Below are 18,826 nucleotides of genomic sequence, written 5' to 3' on the forward strand. Positions count from 1 at the left end.
TCAGGGATATGTAGTCCGAACATGAGGGTATTCTACAGTCGATAGAGATCTGCGAACGTCAGTACCCAGGTATCCTTTCGGCTGAATGGCTCTTAAAGGTTTTTTTGTTTAGGAGAGCCACCTTGTAATGTTTACTTCTTGTCGTGCTCGGCGTGCATTCTTCGTCGCTACGTAGCTCTCGCATTGCGGGATTGATACCGGGTGCAGGAATTATTAACCCCCATTTCAACACTTCGAGTGAGCGGCACCCGTATAATTTACGTCCGGCCAGTTTATCCCGAGGAGTGATAGGAGCGAACATATATTTATAATTAGAAGCGAAGTAAGTAACATTAACGTTCATGATGGCGATGTTCCGCAGTTTTGTGTCGGCTACACAGTTTAGGCATCACCACCAGCACCAGCAGCAGAGCGAGGCGGCTGCGGCCGCTGCCGGCGACAGTCTGGAGAGCCAGTTTTCCTGCCCCATTTGCCTGGAGGTCTATCACAAACCTGTGAGCATCGCAAGCTGCGCCCACACGTGAGTAGCCCGTCCAGCGGGAGTGGGGGAAGCCGACACTTCTTTGTTGTTTTTCCAGCGGTCTCAGCCTTTCCGAAAGGCAGTGTGCGCTGGAAGTATTAACACAGAAGCAAGAGATTGTCCAGGCGTAACACTGCCTTCCTCGGTTTCAAAAGACATTAAAGGGTCACGACGGATAGATACTCATTATAATTATTTTTCTGTGTTACGAATACTGCCCGGTCTCCGCTGATGAGGGCTGGAAAGCGAACTGCTGGACAAAGCGGCATGTTTTCATACTGTATTCCTTTGTGTGCTTAAGAGGTACAGCACCAGTCTTACTTCGACCAGTATCTCTGTCTTTAGCAATATTACAAATGCTAAAGATTTGTTATTGAAATTCGTTGCTGTCTATTATATTTTTTACGCTTAGTTTTATTTATTGAAAGAAGATACATTTCCTGTATCTTTCCGTACATTTCATATGATGTCAGTATAGCATTACGAAGTCTTTAATAAAAAAAGAATCCTTTGTGTGATACCGTACATATCGGCCATTCTGTGTTCAGTTGGCCCTTTAGTTACTAATTAGTTATATAGATGGACAGTAGAACAGGCTAAAAAAATAAAACGTCGATTTTTTTAAAGGTGAAAGGGGTCGTGTTTGGAAATAAGCGAAGTTTAATTGGATTAATAAAGTGCAAAACAAGAAGTGTAAAGGCAAAGACGTGGTTTGGGCAGAATCAAAGCGGGATGCCGTGGATACAAAGGGGAAATGGTCGTGTTATTGCACGGCCGGGGGGATGCATATATACGTGTCTGGCTTTGACAATGATGTCGAGGGGCGACGGTGCCTTCCCTTGGGGTTTTACCGAGTTTAAGCGAATGACTGCTTGGAGCGATCCTTGCCAACTGAGAGAAATTCTGCGCTTCTTTACCACCAGTCAAAACAATGGGCAAAGTTACAGTCGGAGGGAGCCATATCTTTAACATGTCCCAGTCTGTTTGTATTGAATATTTCTTGGATTAACACAATTTTTGGCCTCCATGGACTCCTGAAGGTGACCAGGAGCAAGATTAAACGGAGAAATTCTCTACGAATGTGTGCATCATGCAATTTGCGCTAATTTATAATCTGCCATGACAAACACTGAGGATAACAATATGCATGATGCATGTTTTAGAATATGGCATCACCACTGAGTAGACTTCAGGACAAGATGATGTCATGGTGGCTTGTGGTAAATCAGTTTGACTGCTCAGTAATAGTCTGATAACCTTTTAATATGTCTGTTTTTCTTCATATCAGTGTTTTATTTAAAAGGTGATTGGAGTAATTCACAGTTATAAACTGCCAATCCAGGTTGGCAAGCAGCATGGAATAGCGGCTTTTACCACTGAATGCATTTCATTTATTTTTGGATCATCATTATAGGGGGTGGGGTGTCTTTAGATGATCAGTGGTGTATTACAACACTTGTCAGCTGTAATCTCGGGCAGGTATTAACCTTGCCGTTTGTTTATGCGATTCCTGGGTGTAGGGAAATGAGTCATTGCTTTTCACAGCAAAAAAGAGAGTTTGAAAAGCTCCTCTCATGCAAGGACTTGTCCAAGGGCATGCTGGGTGTGGTGTGGGTTGTGGGGGCTGCCTGGTTTGCAGGGTGTTTGCAGCTGAGCACTCGCCAGAGTCGCTGGACAATAGCTTTTCTGGACACCTTTAAGAGCCATGGTTCATACCCCACAATGACCATTCTTGCTTTGGCTTGAACTTTGGTGTCGGAAATGAGTGAGGCAGAGATCAATTCTTGACACAGTTCCCTTGTCCTCAGTTGATCACACTTTTTATTCTCTTTCTTTCCCCTTCAACTTTCTCTATATCCCCACCTGCTTTTAGAAACTGCCATACTAGGTTATCAGCATGATTTAGGCCAGGGTTCCGCAATTCAAGTCCTGCAGGGCCAGTTTGCAACACAGTTTGCAGATTCCCCAGCTCAAACATGCTTTATTCAGCTCACCAGCCAATTGCCAGCTTTAGTATGTGTGTTTGAGCAGGGAAATCTGCAGAATGTGTCACAAAGTAGCCCTCCAGGACCAGAATTGGGGAACCCTAATTCAGGAATTGCATAAAGTCAGGGAAAAAAGGATGCATGTCTTAACAAGGTCAAGGGCAAACTCCAGTTAAGTGTCAGCTCTGCATGGATTGCATGTGATCTCCATCCTCTAAAATAAAGCTGTTTTTTTGCCCTTGAATCTCCAGTTCAGTGATAGTAATGTTTGGAATTGGCTGAAATGATGTCTCTGTGCTTTTAGATCTAGTCAGACTTGCTCGCAGAAAAGTGCAAAAACGTCTCCTCTCTGACGAATGTGATCTCTCTGCCGTGTTTATTTCGGAGCAGGTCTCCTCCGGTGGATCGAGAAGCTCGGTCACAAAGGAGCGTCACAGCACCATTCTGATGAAACGTCAAGGCTGTCAGCCGACGCTTGCCAAAGGAACATTTTGTTCTCTTTTAAGGGAATAAATTTTTGACGAGAAGGAAACAATGGAGGGAGAACTCTAATCTGTCATGCTGGTAGTTTGGGACTTAGCACCCCTCCCCCAAACTGGTTTGATCTTCTATTGCAGGTTAGTCATGTTAACAGGTTATAGGTGTTGCCATAGTATGTGACCAAACACTTTATCAGACTTTGGTCTCTGTTGGTACGTTTGCATATATACTAAGAAAATCGAATTATTGTCTTAGTCCGACTAAATCTTGACTTTAAAAGTACATGTAAACATCTTAGTCCCACTAAAGTTGTACTAAATCGAATTTCTCAAAGACTAAGACACCCAGGTAATGAGATGGGAGTCGATTTACTCCTGCATGTATATGTTCAGTCGGACTCATCTGGCCTAGGCGTTCTGCACACGCCCCACAGATTGTCCCCCCGGCTTTGACCCGGAAGTAACAGAAGCCGATACACAGAAGAAGCTTGGAGCGTAGCAGAGGACATACAGCACGTACGAAATATCCAGCGCTATAAAGCTGTCCAGTTCACCTCTCAACTAAGGGGTGCTTTTCCACTGCACCAGGTACCGTACTTTTGGTACTTCGAGAAGGTACCAAAAGTACGGTACTTCAAGGGTTTTTCCACTGGGTTAACAACTGATACTGGCACCGAATGACATCACAACGCAAGGTGGAGTATTTTGAACTGAATTAGAAAAATGGCTATAGTATGATTGGACGACGTGCCATATTAAAACCAACATTGTATGTTATGAACATCCAATTCTTACATCGCTTGTCAGATTGATTAAGATCAGGCTTTTTTTTTTACCTTCAGTTTGGTACAGATATTATATCGCAGGGAGTTTGTCTTACTAAAACATTTTTATTCTGTCATAGGAAAAAAACTTCAAGTTTCACAATTTTAATGATTATTCCTTTTCAAGATTATCTAGCATATGTTTAAAAATCAGTTTAAAGTTTTACCTCCATTGCTTTTTGCATGAGTGCTGCATGCATTCTCCAAGACTTATCATAATCATTTTCATCCTCGCTGTTTAAATCACCTAGACAGGTTTGTGAGAAATTTATGTTGAATTCCTTTTCGTTTCATAAACACCGCAGTGTTTATTATAACAAAATCACATTGCAGTACTTGAATATTTTCCAGTACCCTGCTGTCATAATATTTTATACAACATACTTTATTTCTTGTTATCCTATCCTGATCTTCCTGTATTTGTTCTTCCTACCATATCGCAAATAAAGTTGCATCACTTCATTTGCACACGCATCCATTATTATTAATTTTATTATTTTTTTTACATCTGTGACTTCAATAGGTCAATTGGAAAAAGCTCAATACTAACATGCTGAGCCATATCGCCACCTATTGTAGGGGAGACAAACAAACTTCGGTCAATAAATCGATTCCCCTCCCACGCATGTATACTGGGACAAGGATGATAGTCTGATTAAATGGCGTGGTTGAGCTATACCCGTAGCTCGACTTAGCTGTGCATGTAAACCCCACCACGCTGTTAGAGAGGAGCTCTTCCTTTGTTCGTCCTTTATCTTCCTCCTCCCTTGGGTGTCTATGGCATCCTGCCCCACACACAATCGTAGTTTGAAAGTATTTGTCTCCAGAGATCTTCTTGGCCTGAGGTGTCCCTTCATCAGGCATGACCTGTTGCGTTCCCAGCACCTTCCCATTGGCCGGTCTGCATACACACATCACCTGACCGCTACTGCTAAACCTTGGAGTATAACACACCAACATAAGACTACTACAAGTTGTAGCATTGCAGTATTTTTTTTTTGAGAAACGTAACTTTAAAATTAGCTTGTTTTCGAGTGAAGTTGTGAGATCTTCACTTACCTGAAGTGTTTAACGTGTGTGAATTTCAATCCTTTTTGTGTCTCCAACCTTGCAGACCAACAGTCAGATATCATATAAACTGCCAAACTTCCTACAGGTCTTTCTGCAGAGATGTAAGACTGGAAATTTGCAGATGTCATAACAGTTGCTCTGCTCCCAAGGGACCAGTCTCTGGTATTATGGTATTTTGGGGATTATCGGTCTTCAGAGGGCGCTCCAGACACTGACTTTGGTTGGCATGGTGCCCGGTGCCACCCACCTGTGCTTGTGAATGGCTAACGAATGTGGTTTGAAGGCCGATCTGGATGCAAGTCATGGGCTCTGTGGTTCCTGACGGCGCCGCGTTGAGAATGTCGTGAAACGCTGCATGCACTGGTCTCAGCTTCTGATCTACCGTAGGAACTGTGTTGCTGCTGTATTCTGTCAGTTACCATTTTTTTTATACCATGCCGCTCAGTTGTCGTTTAAACACTGAATAATGTCTTAGAAATCATATTTTTGGGTGGCTGCTGGTATTTATGTTTTAATTACCGAAGGGGCCAGTTATTATTGCCAAGGAGAAAACTGTTTGTGTAGCCCGCAGGAAAAGGATATGCAAATATACTTTTGTTCTATTTTTCAGCCGATTTTCCAAAAGGGATAATAATTAATGGGATCCCAAGCGGCTCGTGCAATAAAGACACGTGTCCCATAACTGAGGCCTTGGTCTTAAGCCTCAGCTTTGCTATTGGTTGGTTGTAACCGGGGGAAACTGTGCAGGTGGAGCTTAACTGGCATCACTGCACCGGGGAGCAGAGGTCCGCGTGATAAACGTGTGGACTTGTGTCTCCTGGGTTTTCTGGGCATGGACATGTCACACTCTGCCCTGACGTGTCCCTTGCTGGATGCGACAAAAGGTGACAAAAGGATGTTTCAAAATTCATAATAATAGTCATATGGATATACCCAAGTGGATCAATAAAATATGTCTATTGTCACGTTTTTGTTAAAAAAATATAATGAAATGTCTTTCAGTAAATTGAAATTGTTACTCTTGAGTATGAAGATGATACTGAAATACCAGAATTCCTAAAAAAAAAAAAACTAAGGAAAGAAAGATTTAAATGAGATTAGGTCAAACAATTGGAGCTTCAAAGGTGGGACTGCATGTGAACTGGATTCCTTTTCTGTATGTAGAGAGGTGTGAGGGTTCTGGGTTGTTCCCGCCACATGAGTAACACATGCATACATGTTTCCGTCACACCTGCGGCTGTTTAATGAATGTGTGACAGCACCCGCCCCCCTTCCTCAATAGTGAATCGGTTTCCTGCTGTGCTCGAAAAATATGTTCACCCTTTTTTGGGTTTTGTCTGTGCGGAGGGGGGCATCATGGGCTTTTGTTCGTGAGGCTTCAGTCTATCAGGTATTTTAAATAGAAAATCAGGGAGGTTTGAAAATAAATACATGGATAAATGAATAAATACAGCACATGCATGCACACATACATGCACGCACATGCATGCACACATACATGTATGTGCGCATGCATGCGCGCACGCACATGCATGCACGCACATGCATGCACACATACATGCATGCGCGCGCACACATGCATGCACATATACATGCACGTGCATAAACACACGCATGCATACATATATGCACACATGCATGCATGCACGCACACACACATACATACACACATACTGTTGGAGGGAAACTAAAATTATCACCTTCTTTTGAGTGGTCAGGGAATACAGTATTACCCTTGAACTATAGTGCATGTAAAAACACAGACAAATGACAAAACTATAAATATCACATTACATGAAAATGTGTTGACTACATTTTGTGGTGAGTGATCTTGGTCTGGTGATCCAGTCATTCGAGGCAGGGATGTGGCAGGAGAGCCAGTAGATCCTTTCTCTAGGCCCTGTCCCAAGCCATAAAGCAGGTGAAAAGCCTAAGCGTTTTGTTTTATGCCACAAATGCAGAGATAAGCGCGTGTAACACGGATAAAGCCCAGCGCGTGCTGGCAGAATATTAAAAAGATGTTAGGTGCAGGATATATGGCAGAAATTGCGGTATAGTCTTAACGATGTGGGGCATCACCTCGCTGCTGATGGAGCCTCTCTGCTCGCCACCTCCCTCATGGCCACCTCCCTCATGGCCACCTCCCTCATGGCCACCTCCCTCATCACCACCTCCCTCATCACCACCATCATCATTTTCACCGTTCTTTTGAAAACATAACTTTTTTTAATTTTTAAAGTTGGTTCTGGTGTTTTGTGACATGATACCTGTTAATACAGAGATTCATGTTCAGCCTTTCTGAAAAAGGGGCCATTCATTCCTTTCCTGACTTTTTGAAACAGATGTGCGTCCTGTAACCCCCCCGCCCCCCCAGGTTTTGTGGCACCGCTTCACCCCTGCACCTGGGTGTCTTTTAGCGGTGAGCGATGGGGGCTGGCAGTGACCTTGGTGCGTCCTCAGGAAGTAACCACACCAGTGCGGCTCAGAAATGTACCTGGCACTGTCCACTGCGCTGGCTCTCCCTCCCCCAGGCTGTTCAGTATTTTCTCTCCTCCCTGTTACTCTGGGATTTTCCTTCCCACCTGAATGTGCTAAAACGCTGCTCTGAATCCGCTTTGTGGGGCCACACTAGCTTCAATTTGTTCGCTATGCTTTTTTTTTTTTTTTTTGTAAAATCCTGAAATGAAACCCCTCAACTACAAATATTAGCCAATTTCTGCAACATTTTTCACTAGAAATGTTGCTGTATTTCAAGGGATTTGTTACAGTTATGTACCTCCAGGATTTATTTGTTTTGTAGGTTGTATGCAACACCCCTAGTAAGTTTTTGGCGATAAGCAAACAATTCTGGTTGTGTGTGTGTGTGTGTGTGTGTGTGTGTGTGTGTGTGTGTGTGTGTGTGTGTGTGTGTGTGTGTGTGTGTGTGTGTGTGTGTGTGTGTGTGTGTGTGTGTGTGTGTGTGTGTGTGTGTGTGTGTGTGTGTGTGTGTGTGTGTGTGTGTGTGTGTGTGTGTGTGTGTCTGTCTGTCTGTCTGTCTGTCTGTCTGTCTGTCTGTCTGTCTGTCTGTCTGTCTGTCTGTCTGTCTGTCTGTCTGTCTGTCTGTCTGTCTGTCTGTCTGTCTGTCTGTCTGTCTGTCTGTCTGTCTGTCTGTCTGTCTGTCTGTCTGTCTGTCTGTCTGTCTGTCTGTCTGTCTGTCTGTCTGTCTGTCTGTCTGTCTGTCTGTCTGTCTGTCTGTCTGTCTGTCTGTCTGTCTGTCTGTCTGTCTGTCTGTCTGTCTGTCTGTCTGTCTGTCTGTCTGTCTGTCTGTCTGTCTGTCTGTCTGTCTGTCTGTCTGTCTGTCTGTCTGTCTGTCTGTCTGTCTGTCTGTCTGTCTGTCTGTCTGTCTGTCTGTCTGTCTGTCTGTCTGTCTGTCTGTCTGTCTGTCTGTCTGTCTGTCTGTCTGTCTGTGTGTGTGTGTGTGTGTGTGTGTGTGTGTGTGCACAGAGGTATTCTTCTTGCTTTGTTTGGTAGGTGATGTGTAGCTTTTGCTCTAATGCTGTTCACACTCGTACCTGGGTCTTCACTGGAAGCTCAGCCTAGCTGCACTTACACCTGGTCCACTTCTCATCAGTCATATGTTTGTAATGTACCATTTGCCTCCCCTGTACGTTGCTTTGGACGAAAGTGTCTGCTAAATAAAGTAAATGGTATATGCATTTCACACGTGATCCCTAATCATTTGCTTCCTATGTTTCGGATCACAGTGTCTTCTCGAACCCACGTTTCTGTGTGGTAGCTCCACAGTGTCGCGCTTTGGGATGTTTTCTTGTCTTTCATTCCATATACCTACGTCAGAAAGTGTGTCACATGACTCACTGCTCGGGTTAGACCCCTGAGTCGTGTACAGAGGCTCCCTCCTTCTCACACTGCCATTACCCCCTTCGCAGAGGCCAGCTGCAATATGTCAGTGCACACTGGAATACAGAGTAGTATATACAGAGTCCCAAATAAGCACCTTACATTGATTAATCACAATAAAAGCTTCAGCTACTAGAATAGATCCGTGTGCTAAATTAGATGTTGGCCCTGTATGATCTGACCTCTTTGCTACACGCTAACTGTATGTTATTCTTATTAAAATGTCTTGTCCTCTCCGAGGGCCTGCTAAGGCTGAGCTAAAGAGGGTAGGAACATTTTGCAGGCAGCTGATCCCTGAGCGGGTATCGTAATGTGGAACATCGCTGGCAGCTGAAAGCATGCGCTCTGTCCCCAGGAGGCGGCAGTGGGTCACGAGCTGAAACGTGGACAGCGGTCCCTCGGGTTGCGGTCTTGCAGCCTGCGATGTCCTTCTCCAGGGCGTAAGAATCGATGACAAGACTAAAGACGGCCTCTCGGGGGAGGTTTACAGTTTATGTAGTGCTCAAACGGAATAATTTAAGGTATCTTGCCGCCGTGGTTTGCGTTCCAGTTTATTCCGTACATGTGCTGCGAATGCGTGATGATTCCCATCTGCCTTTAAGTGAAAATAGGTTTGTAGGGAAGGCTGTGGTGAAAATGGCATTTTTTTTTTGGTGGGGGGGGGTGTATTTGTGGATGGAGCATAGAAGGAACGGTAGCATGTATGGAGCGCCGTCCCCCTTCCCGGGCTGTGCACGCCGGCCCGGCAGACAGGGGGACTCGCGCCCTGCATCATTGTCTCCCCACGGGTGTGTGGGGTTCCCCTCTCTTTCAGGCAGGCTGTGAAACTGGGGGGTGGCATCGGAGAACAAAGACTCCAAAGGCGTTTTTCCACCGTTCTTTTTTTTTGGCCTGTTTTTGAAGATTTTTTTTTTCTTCTCCACTCTAAACAATATGGTTTGCAGTATTTCCGTTTTTTTGTCTGAAAAATTTCAACTTCATAAGCCTTTTTTTTGTTGTTGTTTTCTGCGTTTTTAATCTGAATGTGACTGAATATAAAGCTGGCTTTTCCTTTGCAGTTGGGGAAAAGCACCTGGTCCCGCGTCTTTGATGCTGACCAGGGGTCTTTCTCTCATCCTGAGCCTCACAGGCCCATGACTCTCCCTTCCCCTCCCCCGGAGTCGTGTTTGGTAGCAGGTTTTCCATCGCATTCCATTGGCTTGGGAAGGGGTCCAACGCCGTGTGCCACCATCGGTTCCCCCCCAGCCTCATACCACATGATTTTGCTGATTGACTGAATGATAAATAAGATCAAATAGGGTGGAAACGGAACAGAGTGGAACAGAAGCTTCCGGATCATCGCGAAATTGACTGAGGTCATTTTAAATCGGTGGCCGATTTAAGCTGCAGTTTCTTCTTTTTATTTTGGCTAACTGGAGATTTTCTTTTTCTCCCAGTACATGACGCAGTGGCACACACACACACACAAACTCTTCCTTGTTTATTTACCCCTTCTTTTTCCTCCTTCCTGCAGGTTCTGCGGGGAGTGCCTGCAGCCCTGTCTGCAGGTCAGCTCGCCACTCTGTCCCCTCTGCCGCATGCCCTTTGACCCCAAGAAGGTGGACCGGTCCTCCAATGTGGAGAAGCAGCTCTCCTCGTGCAAGGCGCCCTGTCGGGGCTGCAGTAAGAAGGTAGGCCGGAATGGGACAGCTTTGCCTGGGGCGAGGAAGGGGGGCAGAAATGGGGAAAGTGGGTCGGGGCTGTCCGCCAGGCAGGGTAGGCGGTCTGCGAGCGGTTTCGGGCTCCAGCCTCAGAGGAGTTCCCAGTCTATGAGGGATGTCATGACCTTTTGTTTTGTGACTAATTTAGACGCAGGAGCCATGCAAGGAGGCGGTCCTGCTAATGACTCGGGTTAATCGAGTTCCGAGGCGCGGATAATGAGATCCGGCTGTCCTGGAATCCTGGTGCTCTGTGTCCCAGGCCTGGGCGGCCTCTTCCGCGTCCCCGCGGTCCCCATCACCTTGACATGTGCTTCTCCCGACCTCGCCTCCAGGTCACTTTGGTCAAAATGAGGTCGCACATTTCGTCCTGCGCCAAGGTCCAGGAACAGATGGCCAACTGCCCCAAATTCGTCCCCGTCGTCCCTACGTCACAGCCCATCCCCAGGTAAGGTGTGCCCTCATGCATCTCTCCAGATATCTGAGCGGTGTGTTGAGGCTGGCGTACGGCCTGCCTACACCAGGAGCACCAACTGGAGGACAGGAGCTCCAGCATGCTGGGCGCATTTCATGCGTGATGGCAAATGTCAGTCCTGGCAGCAGGAATGTGTGCTGCGTTTACAGGAACAGAGGGAACTGTTCTGTAAAAGCCAGCAGCACTGCTCCTGTCCACACCTCCTCCTGGTTAATGAAACCTGGTGTTTTTCCACCCCCCAGCTTCGCTCCGCGTTAACACCCCCCCTCCCCCCCGACTCCCACCTCCCCTGACGGCGCGTTCGGGGACGCCTTCCATTTTGCTGACTTTGCCACCAGCAGGAATCCGCCCAGAAGACCAGCAGTGAGTGGGATGGCTGTGATCCTGCTTTGCATTGTGTACAGAAAGTCTGGAGGGGCGGGGCTTCTGCCAGCCGTCCAAGATTAATGTGTTCATACACACACACATTTGTGCCGGTGGAGAACACCTCTCCTCCCACACACACACACACACACACACACATGTACTCTCTCTGTCTCTCTTTCTCTCTCTCCCTCTCATCTGAATTCAGCTCACTAATTCTCTTTGGCATGGATCTGTACTTATTGTCGCCAAGGCAAATTTTCTGACAAATGTGTTAATCACCTGCTCCAATATTGATTGTAATTGCAATGACAAAAAAAAAAACGAAAGAACATTGTCGATGTGTGCACACGTTGTATAAAACGTCTGCATTTAATTTTTTTGTGCCAGTTCTTCCTCATGGTAGAAACAGCATGTCAGACTGACAGAATAATACCCGATGAATGTAGTAATTACTGAGTATTTTACCCCTGCATTCCGGTTTCAAAAGGCTACAGAAAAATCTCCTTTGTTTTTGAGGAATTCTGCTAAGAAGTTAAGGTCCTGCAAGCTGACGGTCTGTTTTTGATGTAAAGTATAAGAAAAGATATTACAGTGGCTTTCTTTATGCTAGGCGATACATTCCTCTGAAATTAGCTTAGATTAGATTCGACTGTATCATCATTGCAAAGTATTCGGCAACAAAATGCAGTTTGGCATGTTTTTTTTGCAAAAGCATTAGAAACAGATGTCTGATATATACATGTGTAATAAGTATATAGTAATCCAGTGGTATACATGGTGTGATATAATGAATATATGGGGAATCTATGATAAAAAAACTGAAAGTTCTGTACTGTGCGTGTGTGTGTGTGTGTGTGTGTGTCTGTATATTTGTGTGAACAATAAAACTTTAATATTTATGAAGCCAAAAGATCTAAACTCTCAAACACATAAGCCAAAAATATATAAACGATGTTGATTTGGATCACATATAAGTGCATACTATATCTTAAAATAATAGATTATTATTATTATAAATTATTTCTGCACTAGTGGGCAAAATCATGGAAACACTTCCAATCTTTAGACATTGCAGAACTATATTCAACTTGCTTCAGTTACTTATTTAATCATCCAATGTATGATGTTTCTAAACATTTGATTGTTTATAAACATTACCGCCAATATCCATGTAGTAATTTTTAAAGCATGATGCCAAAAATGTGTGTGTTTGGCCATTGGTATATGTTTTATATAAATACAAACATATATATTTTATTTTTAAAATATTTGTTTATTAACTAGATTTATTAATCTTTGTCTCGCAGCCAGCCTCACTCATGTGTTAGCTGTCTTTTTGTGCTGGAACCTCTCGTTTTTCGCAGTCATGTGGCCTGCAGTGTAGACCAGGTAGTCCATCTGACGCTGGGCAGCTTTGGGTCAGGCCAGTACTTGGATGGGGAACTAGGAAAGCTGTGTTTCTGCTGGCAGAGGTGCTGGTGTGGCCAACAAGGGAGCCAGTGGTCAGTGTGAATCCCAGTATAGTGATGGGAAGCTGTGCTGTTGAACTGGTGCTGTTCTTTGGATGAAAGGTCATAAAAGATCCATGGGCATCTTTTGAAAGGGTAGGGATGGTACCTGCTGTCCTGCCTAAAACTGCCCACTGTGGCCCATTCAGATCTGGCCTCCTAATCATCCCCTATATCTAACTGGTGAATTCTCTCCTGCCCCTTCACCACCTTAGCTACCGTGTGGTGAGTGTACTGGTGCAGAATGGCTGCTGTCACATCGCCTAAGAGGGTGTTACACAGTGGTGGTGGTTGAAGTGGCTCCCCATTGCTTCTGTAAACGCTTTGGGTGTCTTGAAACATGCTGTATGTAACATTCATTCATTTGTACCTTTTCAGTAAGGTTCATTTTGCATTTGTATTTATTTACAAATTTTCACATTTGTCGGGAACTTCCACCCCCTAACCTAACATGAATGGGAAGGAGTAAAACACACCCACCTCTACCCACAAACAGTCCTGTTCTTGAACAAATCAGGTTACGAACCAGATGTTCGACGATTTTTTTGTTCCAGTTCACGAACTGTGTTTGAAGCTGCGAACACACAGACATCCTCCAAAAGAGTCCATTGAAAGTGCCCCAAAGATGAACATGAAGAAGTGAACATTATGGCCAAGACCGGTTGTGGAATGTATAAAAAAACTGGCAGATGTGTGTCTTTACTATATCTCTTCAGAGATCAAATATCTCTGCATGATCTCATAAAAAATGGAGAGAGAGAACGTTCTGTTATAGCGATTCCTTTCAGTGATTGATAAACATGTTTATGATGGTTTTTAACAGTCACACATCTATACATAAAAGTACAGTACTTCATTAATAACATAAATTATTAAGTAACTCCTATATAAGTGTTATATTCTCCATTCACACATAGTGGCGACTGCGTATTGGTTGTTTACAGTACAAACAAAGAAGTTCATCGCCATACGACGCGTGACATGAAATGTGCTTAATTTTAGGCATATGAAAATAATATACAGTATAATAAAAAAAATCACATTTTTGAAATTTCTGTATTGTTTTTGACTGTTACTCAGTCTTTTAATGTTAATTGATTAGTTTATTTGAGGGGATGTTTTGTGGTTCTTTTCTGTATTTTGGCGTCTTTCGAGCGACCAGCCCGCCAACAAGCGTATGCTCGGTTGTACTGTTTTGTTTAATTTAGCTTTATTTGTGTATAATTAAGGTTATTTTAATTTAAGTCTATGTTCTTGATCACAGAAAAACATAAAAAATTGAAAAAAATCAGTGTTTCTGAGGTTTGAACGAATTATCTGTATTTATATTAATTTAAACGGGAAAAATTGTCACTGCCGAGGTTCCGTTACTCGTCTGGGGAGGCTTGGCATGTTACAGGTCAGCACCCCCCACCTCCCCTGTGTCTCTCGCCTGGCCCCCCGTAGGGATCAGTGCTGCTTACTTCAGGCTGCTTCCAGAAAGTCACGCCTCTAATGTGAGCGTTTAGTGACGGGGGCCGTCGGCTTAATTCAGCTCTCTGCATGCTGCTTGGCGTCTTCCTGTACACCCTTGGAACGCTTTTGTGAAACTCCGCACGCAGGATTTCAGCGGAAATGTTTGTCCCATTTTGCCAGATCTCGCTGAGCCGAATCCTAATTGGGATTTCAGTTTGTACCGATATTTTTCTCTCTTTTTTTTGGTAGCTTAGAAGACCCTTCATGTTTTTTTTCCCCATTTGATTTGTAGGCAATTTTTCAAATGTGTTAAACATTTTTAAGCCCAGATGTAGGTCACGTTTTTTGTTGGTTTGCTGCTTCAGTGTAATTGCGGTCATGTCCCTGAGGATTAGCCCTCTTTTGGACTTTGACAAAGTGCGTCTTTTTTTATCGGTTACCTGTCAGGACCCAAAGGCTGAGAGGACCACTCTCACGCAGCCCAGCCCAGCTGACCCCAGAACCAGGTCATCTGCATAAAGTTAAACGCCTAATGTCTTCAAGAAGCACGAGTTTCTTCCGGTTATTTTACCTGTTTTTGGGCACTGCAGCCCTTACTGCCTCCTTGAAAAAGTCTGTTAACTTTTGTTTCTGTTATAATTGCATGTTATCTCTGTATACATTGACAAAATGAGGTCATTGGATTTTCTTTCCCTGTCAATTATCTCTCTCTCTCTCTCTCTCTCTCTCTCTCATGTGGCAGGGATGGATATTCAGTTTGCTATGCCTACTCAGTACCAATATACAGATTGTTTTGGGAAATTGCAAGTAAAGCTCATCCGAAGATTCCGCGTTACAGATCCAGGCTCAGCCATCTGGTGGCCACCAAATGGACGGGATTTTTTTTTTTAATGCGGGGGGTGGTGGTTTATGTGTGGCAGGATTGGTACCCCAGTGACTTTCGGCTGGCAGGGATGGGGGCACCGTTAGCCTTTACCACATTGGCACGTGACAGGACCCCACTGCTCTCACGAATTCGGCAGCAGGCACAGAGCGGGCGTGCTCGTCGTCACGAAAACTTGTTTCTCTGCTTCTTATTTAACATTTGGCATTTCTTGGTTGAGGGATGGTATATGTGGCCCTGTGTGTGCAGTCTTGTTATAGTGCATCTGTGTGCTAATCTTCCCAAAGATGTGTATGTGTGTGTATTCTTAGCATCATGGGAAAAGGTCGCCGTTCACATGGGACATGTGACAGATCATCTTGGCACAAATCCTCTTAAATGCAGGTGAAATCTGGCCGGTGTCCACTTGATGGCGCCGTGGTGAACATCATTGTGCAGTTCTGTGTGTTGGGCTCCCAGACCACCTTTCTTTCTTTTACTTAAAGTAATATGCGTTACATGGCTGGGGGTCTGATCTGACCAACACAGCCCTTAGAGCCTAGCGACCAGCAGGGGGCCCATCATCCCATCATCCTGACAGAATGGGAGGGTAGAAGACAAATGACAACTAGGTTAATCACATTCTGCTTAGGGCCTGGAAAAGCATTGGGCCGGTTGTGGGTATGACGTGGCAAGCTTTAGGAAGGCAGAACATGAGGTCCCTGGAGGCGAGCTGAGTGACGAGAAGAGGTTTTGGGAGTAGTTTCAGCACAGCTGTGTGGTTGAATAAACGACACATACCCAGTGTTGGCTAAACCGAAACGCTGTTTAACCTTTGATGGGCGGGGCTCTGGTGTGTTAACAACTGTGTTTCTCCATCCTTGTAGCAATATTCCCAACCGCTCGACGTTTGTGTGTCCATACTGCGGGGCCCGGAACCTGGACCAGCAGGAGCTGGTGAAGCACTGCCTGGAGAACCACCGCAGTGACCCCAACAGAGTGGTGAGCTCCCAGGGGATGCTGGGATACTGATGGACTGGGACACTGGGTTATGGGATGCTAGGATACTGGAGGACTGGGACACAGGATTATGGGATGCTGAAATACTGGAGGACTGGGACACAGGCATATGGGATGCTGGGGTACTGGGGTACTGGAGGCCTAGGACACAGGATTATGGGATGCTGAAATACTGGAGGACTGGGACACAGGTATATGGGATGCTGGGATACTGGAGGACTGGGACACAAGATTATGGGATGCTGAAATACTGGAGGACTGGGACAGAGGCATATGGGATGCTGGGGTGCTGGAGGCCTGGGACGCAGGGTTATGGGATGCTGGGATACTGGAGGACTGGGATGCAGGGTTATGGGATGCTGGGATACTGGAGGCCTGGGACGCAGGGTTATGGGATGCTTGGATACTGGAGGACTGGGATGCAGGGTTATGGGACACCTGGATACTGGAGGACTGGGATGCAGTGTTATGGGATGCTGGGATACTGGAGGACTGGGATGCAGTGTTATGGGACGCTGGGATACTGGAGGACTGGGATGCAGGGTTATGGGACACTGGGATACTGGAGGACTGGGATGCAGTGTTATAGGATGCTGGGATACTGGAGGACTGGGACACACCCAGGGAATGCTGGAACTCCTAAACTGGGGCATGCAGCTGGGTGACTTTACCATGGCAGCTGACTGCAGTTGTCCTCCAGGATTAGACATGGTGTTTTGACTTAAACTAGAGACCTGGGTCCTGTATCATGAAGCAGGATTTCTTGTTTAGCTGGACAACTTGTCGGATTTAGGGTACCCCAGTTTAAATTTACTTTATCTTCATCCACTTATATTTAGCTCAGAATGCCTTGAATCCGATAAGTTAAACCTAACTTCATGATACAAGACCCCTGTCACACTTTTTGGTTCAACCCAAAAAAAATATGCTTTATCATATTCCCGTAATGAAATGTCGCTCGGTATAAATGTGGTGGAGCAGTAAACCGTGTACCTTTTGAATGCTAGGTGTGTCGAACCCCGGCAATGTGATGGTGCTGATCGCATTATAGTTCCCTTTTAAAGCGCAGCAGGGGAGTTGACAGTCAGGCCGCTGACAAAGCACTCAGACCTGCAGTGGTCTAGTGAATGTAATCAGCGAAATGAGGAGCTCGGCGCATAGCCCTGATTTTACAGCCTCACGCAGCATACACGGCCAGATCGCTGGCACCAACAGCAGCCTCGTGACAGGGGGGGGTCCTTATCCTCCTGTGCCAGGTGTGTCCCGTTTGCGCTGCCATGCCCTGGGGTGACCCCAGCTACAAGAGCTCCAACTTCCTGCAGCATCTCCTGCACCGGCACAAGTTCTCCTACGACACATTTGTGGTGATTATCTCTTTGTTATTCCTCCCTCACTGAGCTTCACTTCAGTCCTTATTTATTCCGACACTTTGAGCAGGTGTCCATATGTGGGCGGGGCCACTGGGGCACTGCCCCCCAACTGAAAGCCGATTGGCTTGCATATTGCCCCTTCACGTGTCTATTCCAATTCAAAACATATCATTGGCTAATGATAACATTGGCCCCCCGAGTCACAGCCCTTCTCATGCCCCTGGCTCTGAGGAAGGCTTCGTGCTCTGTGTTCGCAGGACTACAGCATCGACGAGGAGGCCGCTCTCCAGGCAGCCCTGGCACTCTCATTGGCGGAAAACTGAAGATCGCGTCGTTTAATCCACCTCCCCCCCAGTCCCCTCCCAACCCCCCCTCCACCCGATCCCATCAACTGTCTGGCGTGTCTCCGCTCCGTCAGCTGGGACCGTCCCATATAGACCTCCTTACCTAGCTAGTGAGTCCTTCCTCCTCCCCGACGACATCACGGGGGTGAGTGGATGGTCAGTGATGAGGCGTACAGCTGCGTCGTAGCTCCTGCGATGTCAATGTGCGCCTGCTGGTCGCGCGAGAGGCGGAGCTTCGCGTCGTCTGGACACGCCGGGAACGAGCGAGCCCATGTGACCTGGCCCGATGGATCTTGCAGGCTGTGCATAAACTCACCCATTCTTAGTCCTGCCTTGGTTTTCTGCTGCTGCTGGTTCAGAAGAAGCACAGATTTGGTGGTGCCACACCTCCCATCTTAACATAATGCAAAGCTCTAGACTTAACATAATGCAAAGCTCTAGACTCAAATAATGAGGCCCTCTTATTGTGAATACTTGCACTCATTTTCTACATAAAATATAGTATTGTTCTTATTTTATAGTTACCTAACAGAAGAATAGCGACACATTTTTCTTCATAATGATGTTATCTGTCTTATCTTGCTATGGTGGATTTTATATGACACATCTGATAGAAATATATTTTTCAAAATGTTCGTTTCAAACGGTGCAACATCGACACAAAAGGGGGAAAAAAAACGAAGGATGTCATGCTATTCGATCGTAGCCACTGGTTCACACATGTAGTGGCACGGGTTTGCCTGTAGAGGGCATCCTTATCCCAATATTCAGTGCACTGCTGGGAAAATGTATAGTTGTAAGGCCAGCAAACTGCAAGTTGAAATCCATTTATTCAAGGCATTGTGCATGTAAATCCCATATGTATAGTCATGTGGGGAAGCTTGATGTGTGTATTCCTGCTTCTGTGTTTACAGAAGATGGTTTTTGATCCCTCTGTTTTCTGTTTAAAGACA

General features: G+C 45.5%; 1 protein-coding gene across 2 annotated transcripts; it reads left to right on the forward strand.

Moving 5' to 3' along the window:
• Positions 1–55: 55 nt before the first annotated feature.
• On the forward strand, positions 56–18,291 carry LOC125751656 (E3 ubiquitin-protein ligase RNF166). 2 transcript variants are annotated; one of them, XM_049030781.1, is made up of 7 exons: positions 451–520; positions 9,132–9,297; positions 10,290–10,446; positions 10,809–10,921; positions 16,027–16,141; positions 17,416–17,523; positions 17,787–18,291. In XM_049030781.1, exons 2-7 carry the CDS (start codon positions 9,227–9,229, stop codon positions 17,850–17,852), a joined length of 630 nt encoding a protein of 209 aa, XP_048886738.1. In that variant the 5' UTR covers positions 451–520; positions 9,132–9,226; the 3' UTR covers positions 17,853–18,291. The 2 variants fall into 2 exon arrangements, with proteins under 2 accessions (XP_048886737.1, XP_048886738.1); XM_049030780.1 differs by lacking the exon at positions 9,132–9,297 and having other exon boundaries at positions 56–520.
• The last annotated feature ends 535 nt before the right edge of the window (positions 18,292–18,826 follow it).

This window comes from Brienomyrus brachyistius, chromosome 11 (genome assembly GCF_023856365.1).
Source record: "Brienomyrus brachyistius isolate T26 chromosome 11, BBRACH_0.4, whole genome shotgun sequence".
Classification (NCBI taxonomy): Eukaryota; Metazoa; Chordata; class Actinopteri; order Osteoglossiformes; family Mormyridae; genus Brienomyrus; species Brienomyrus brachyistius.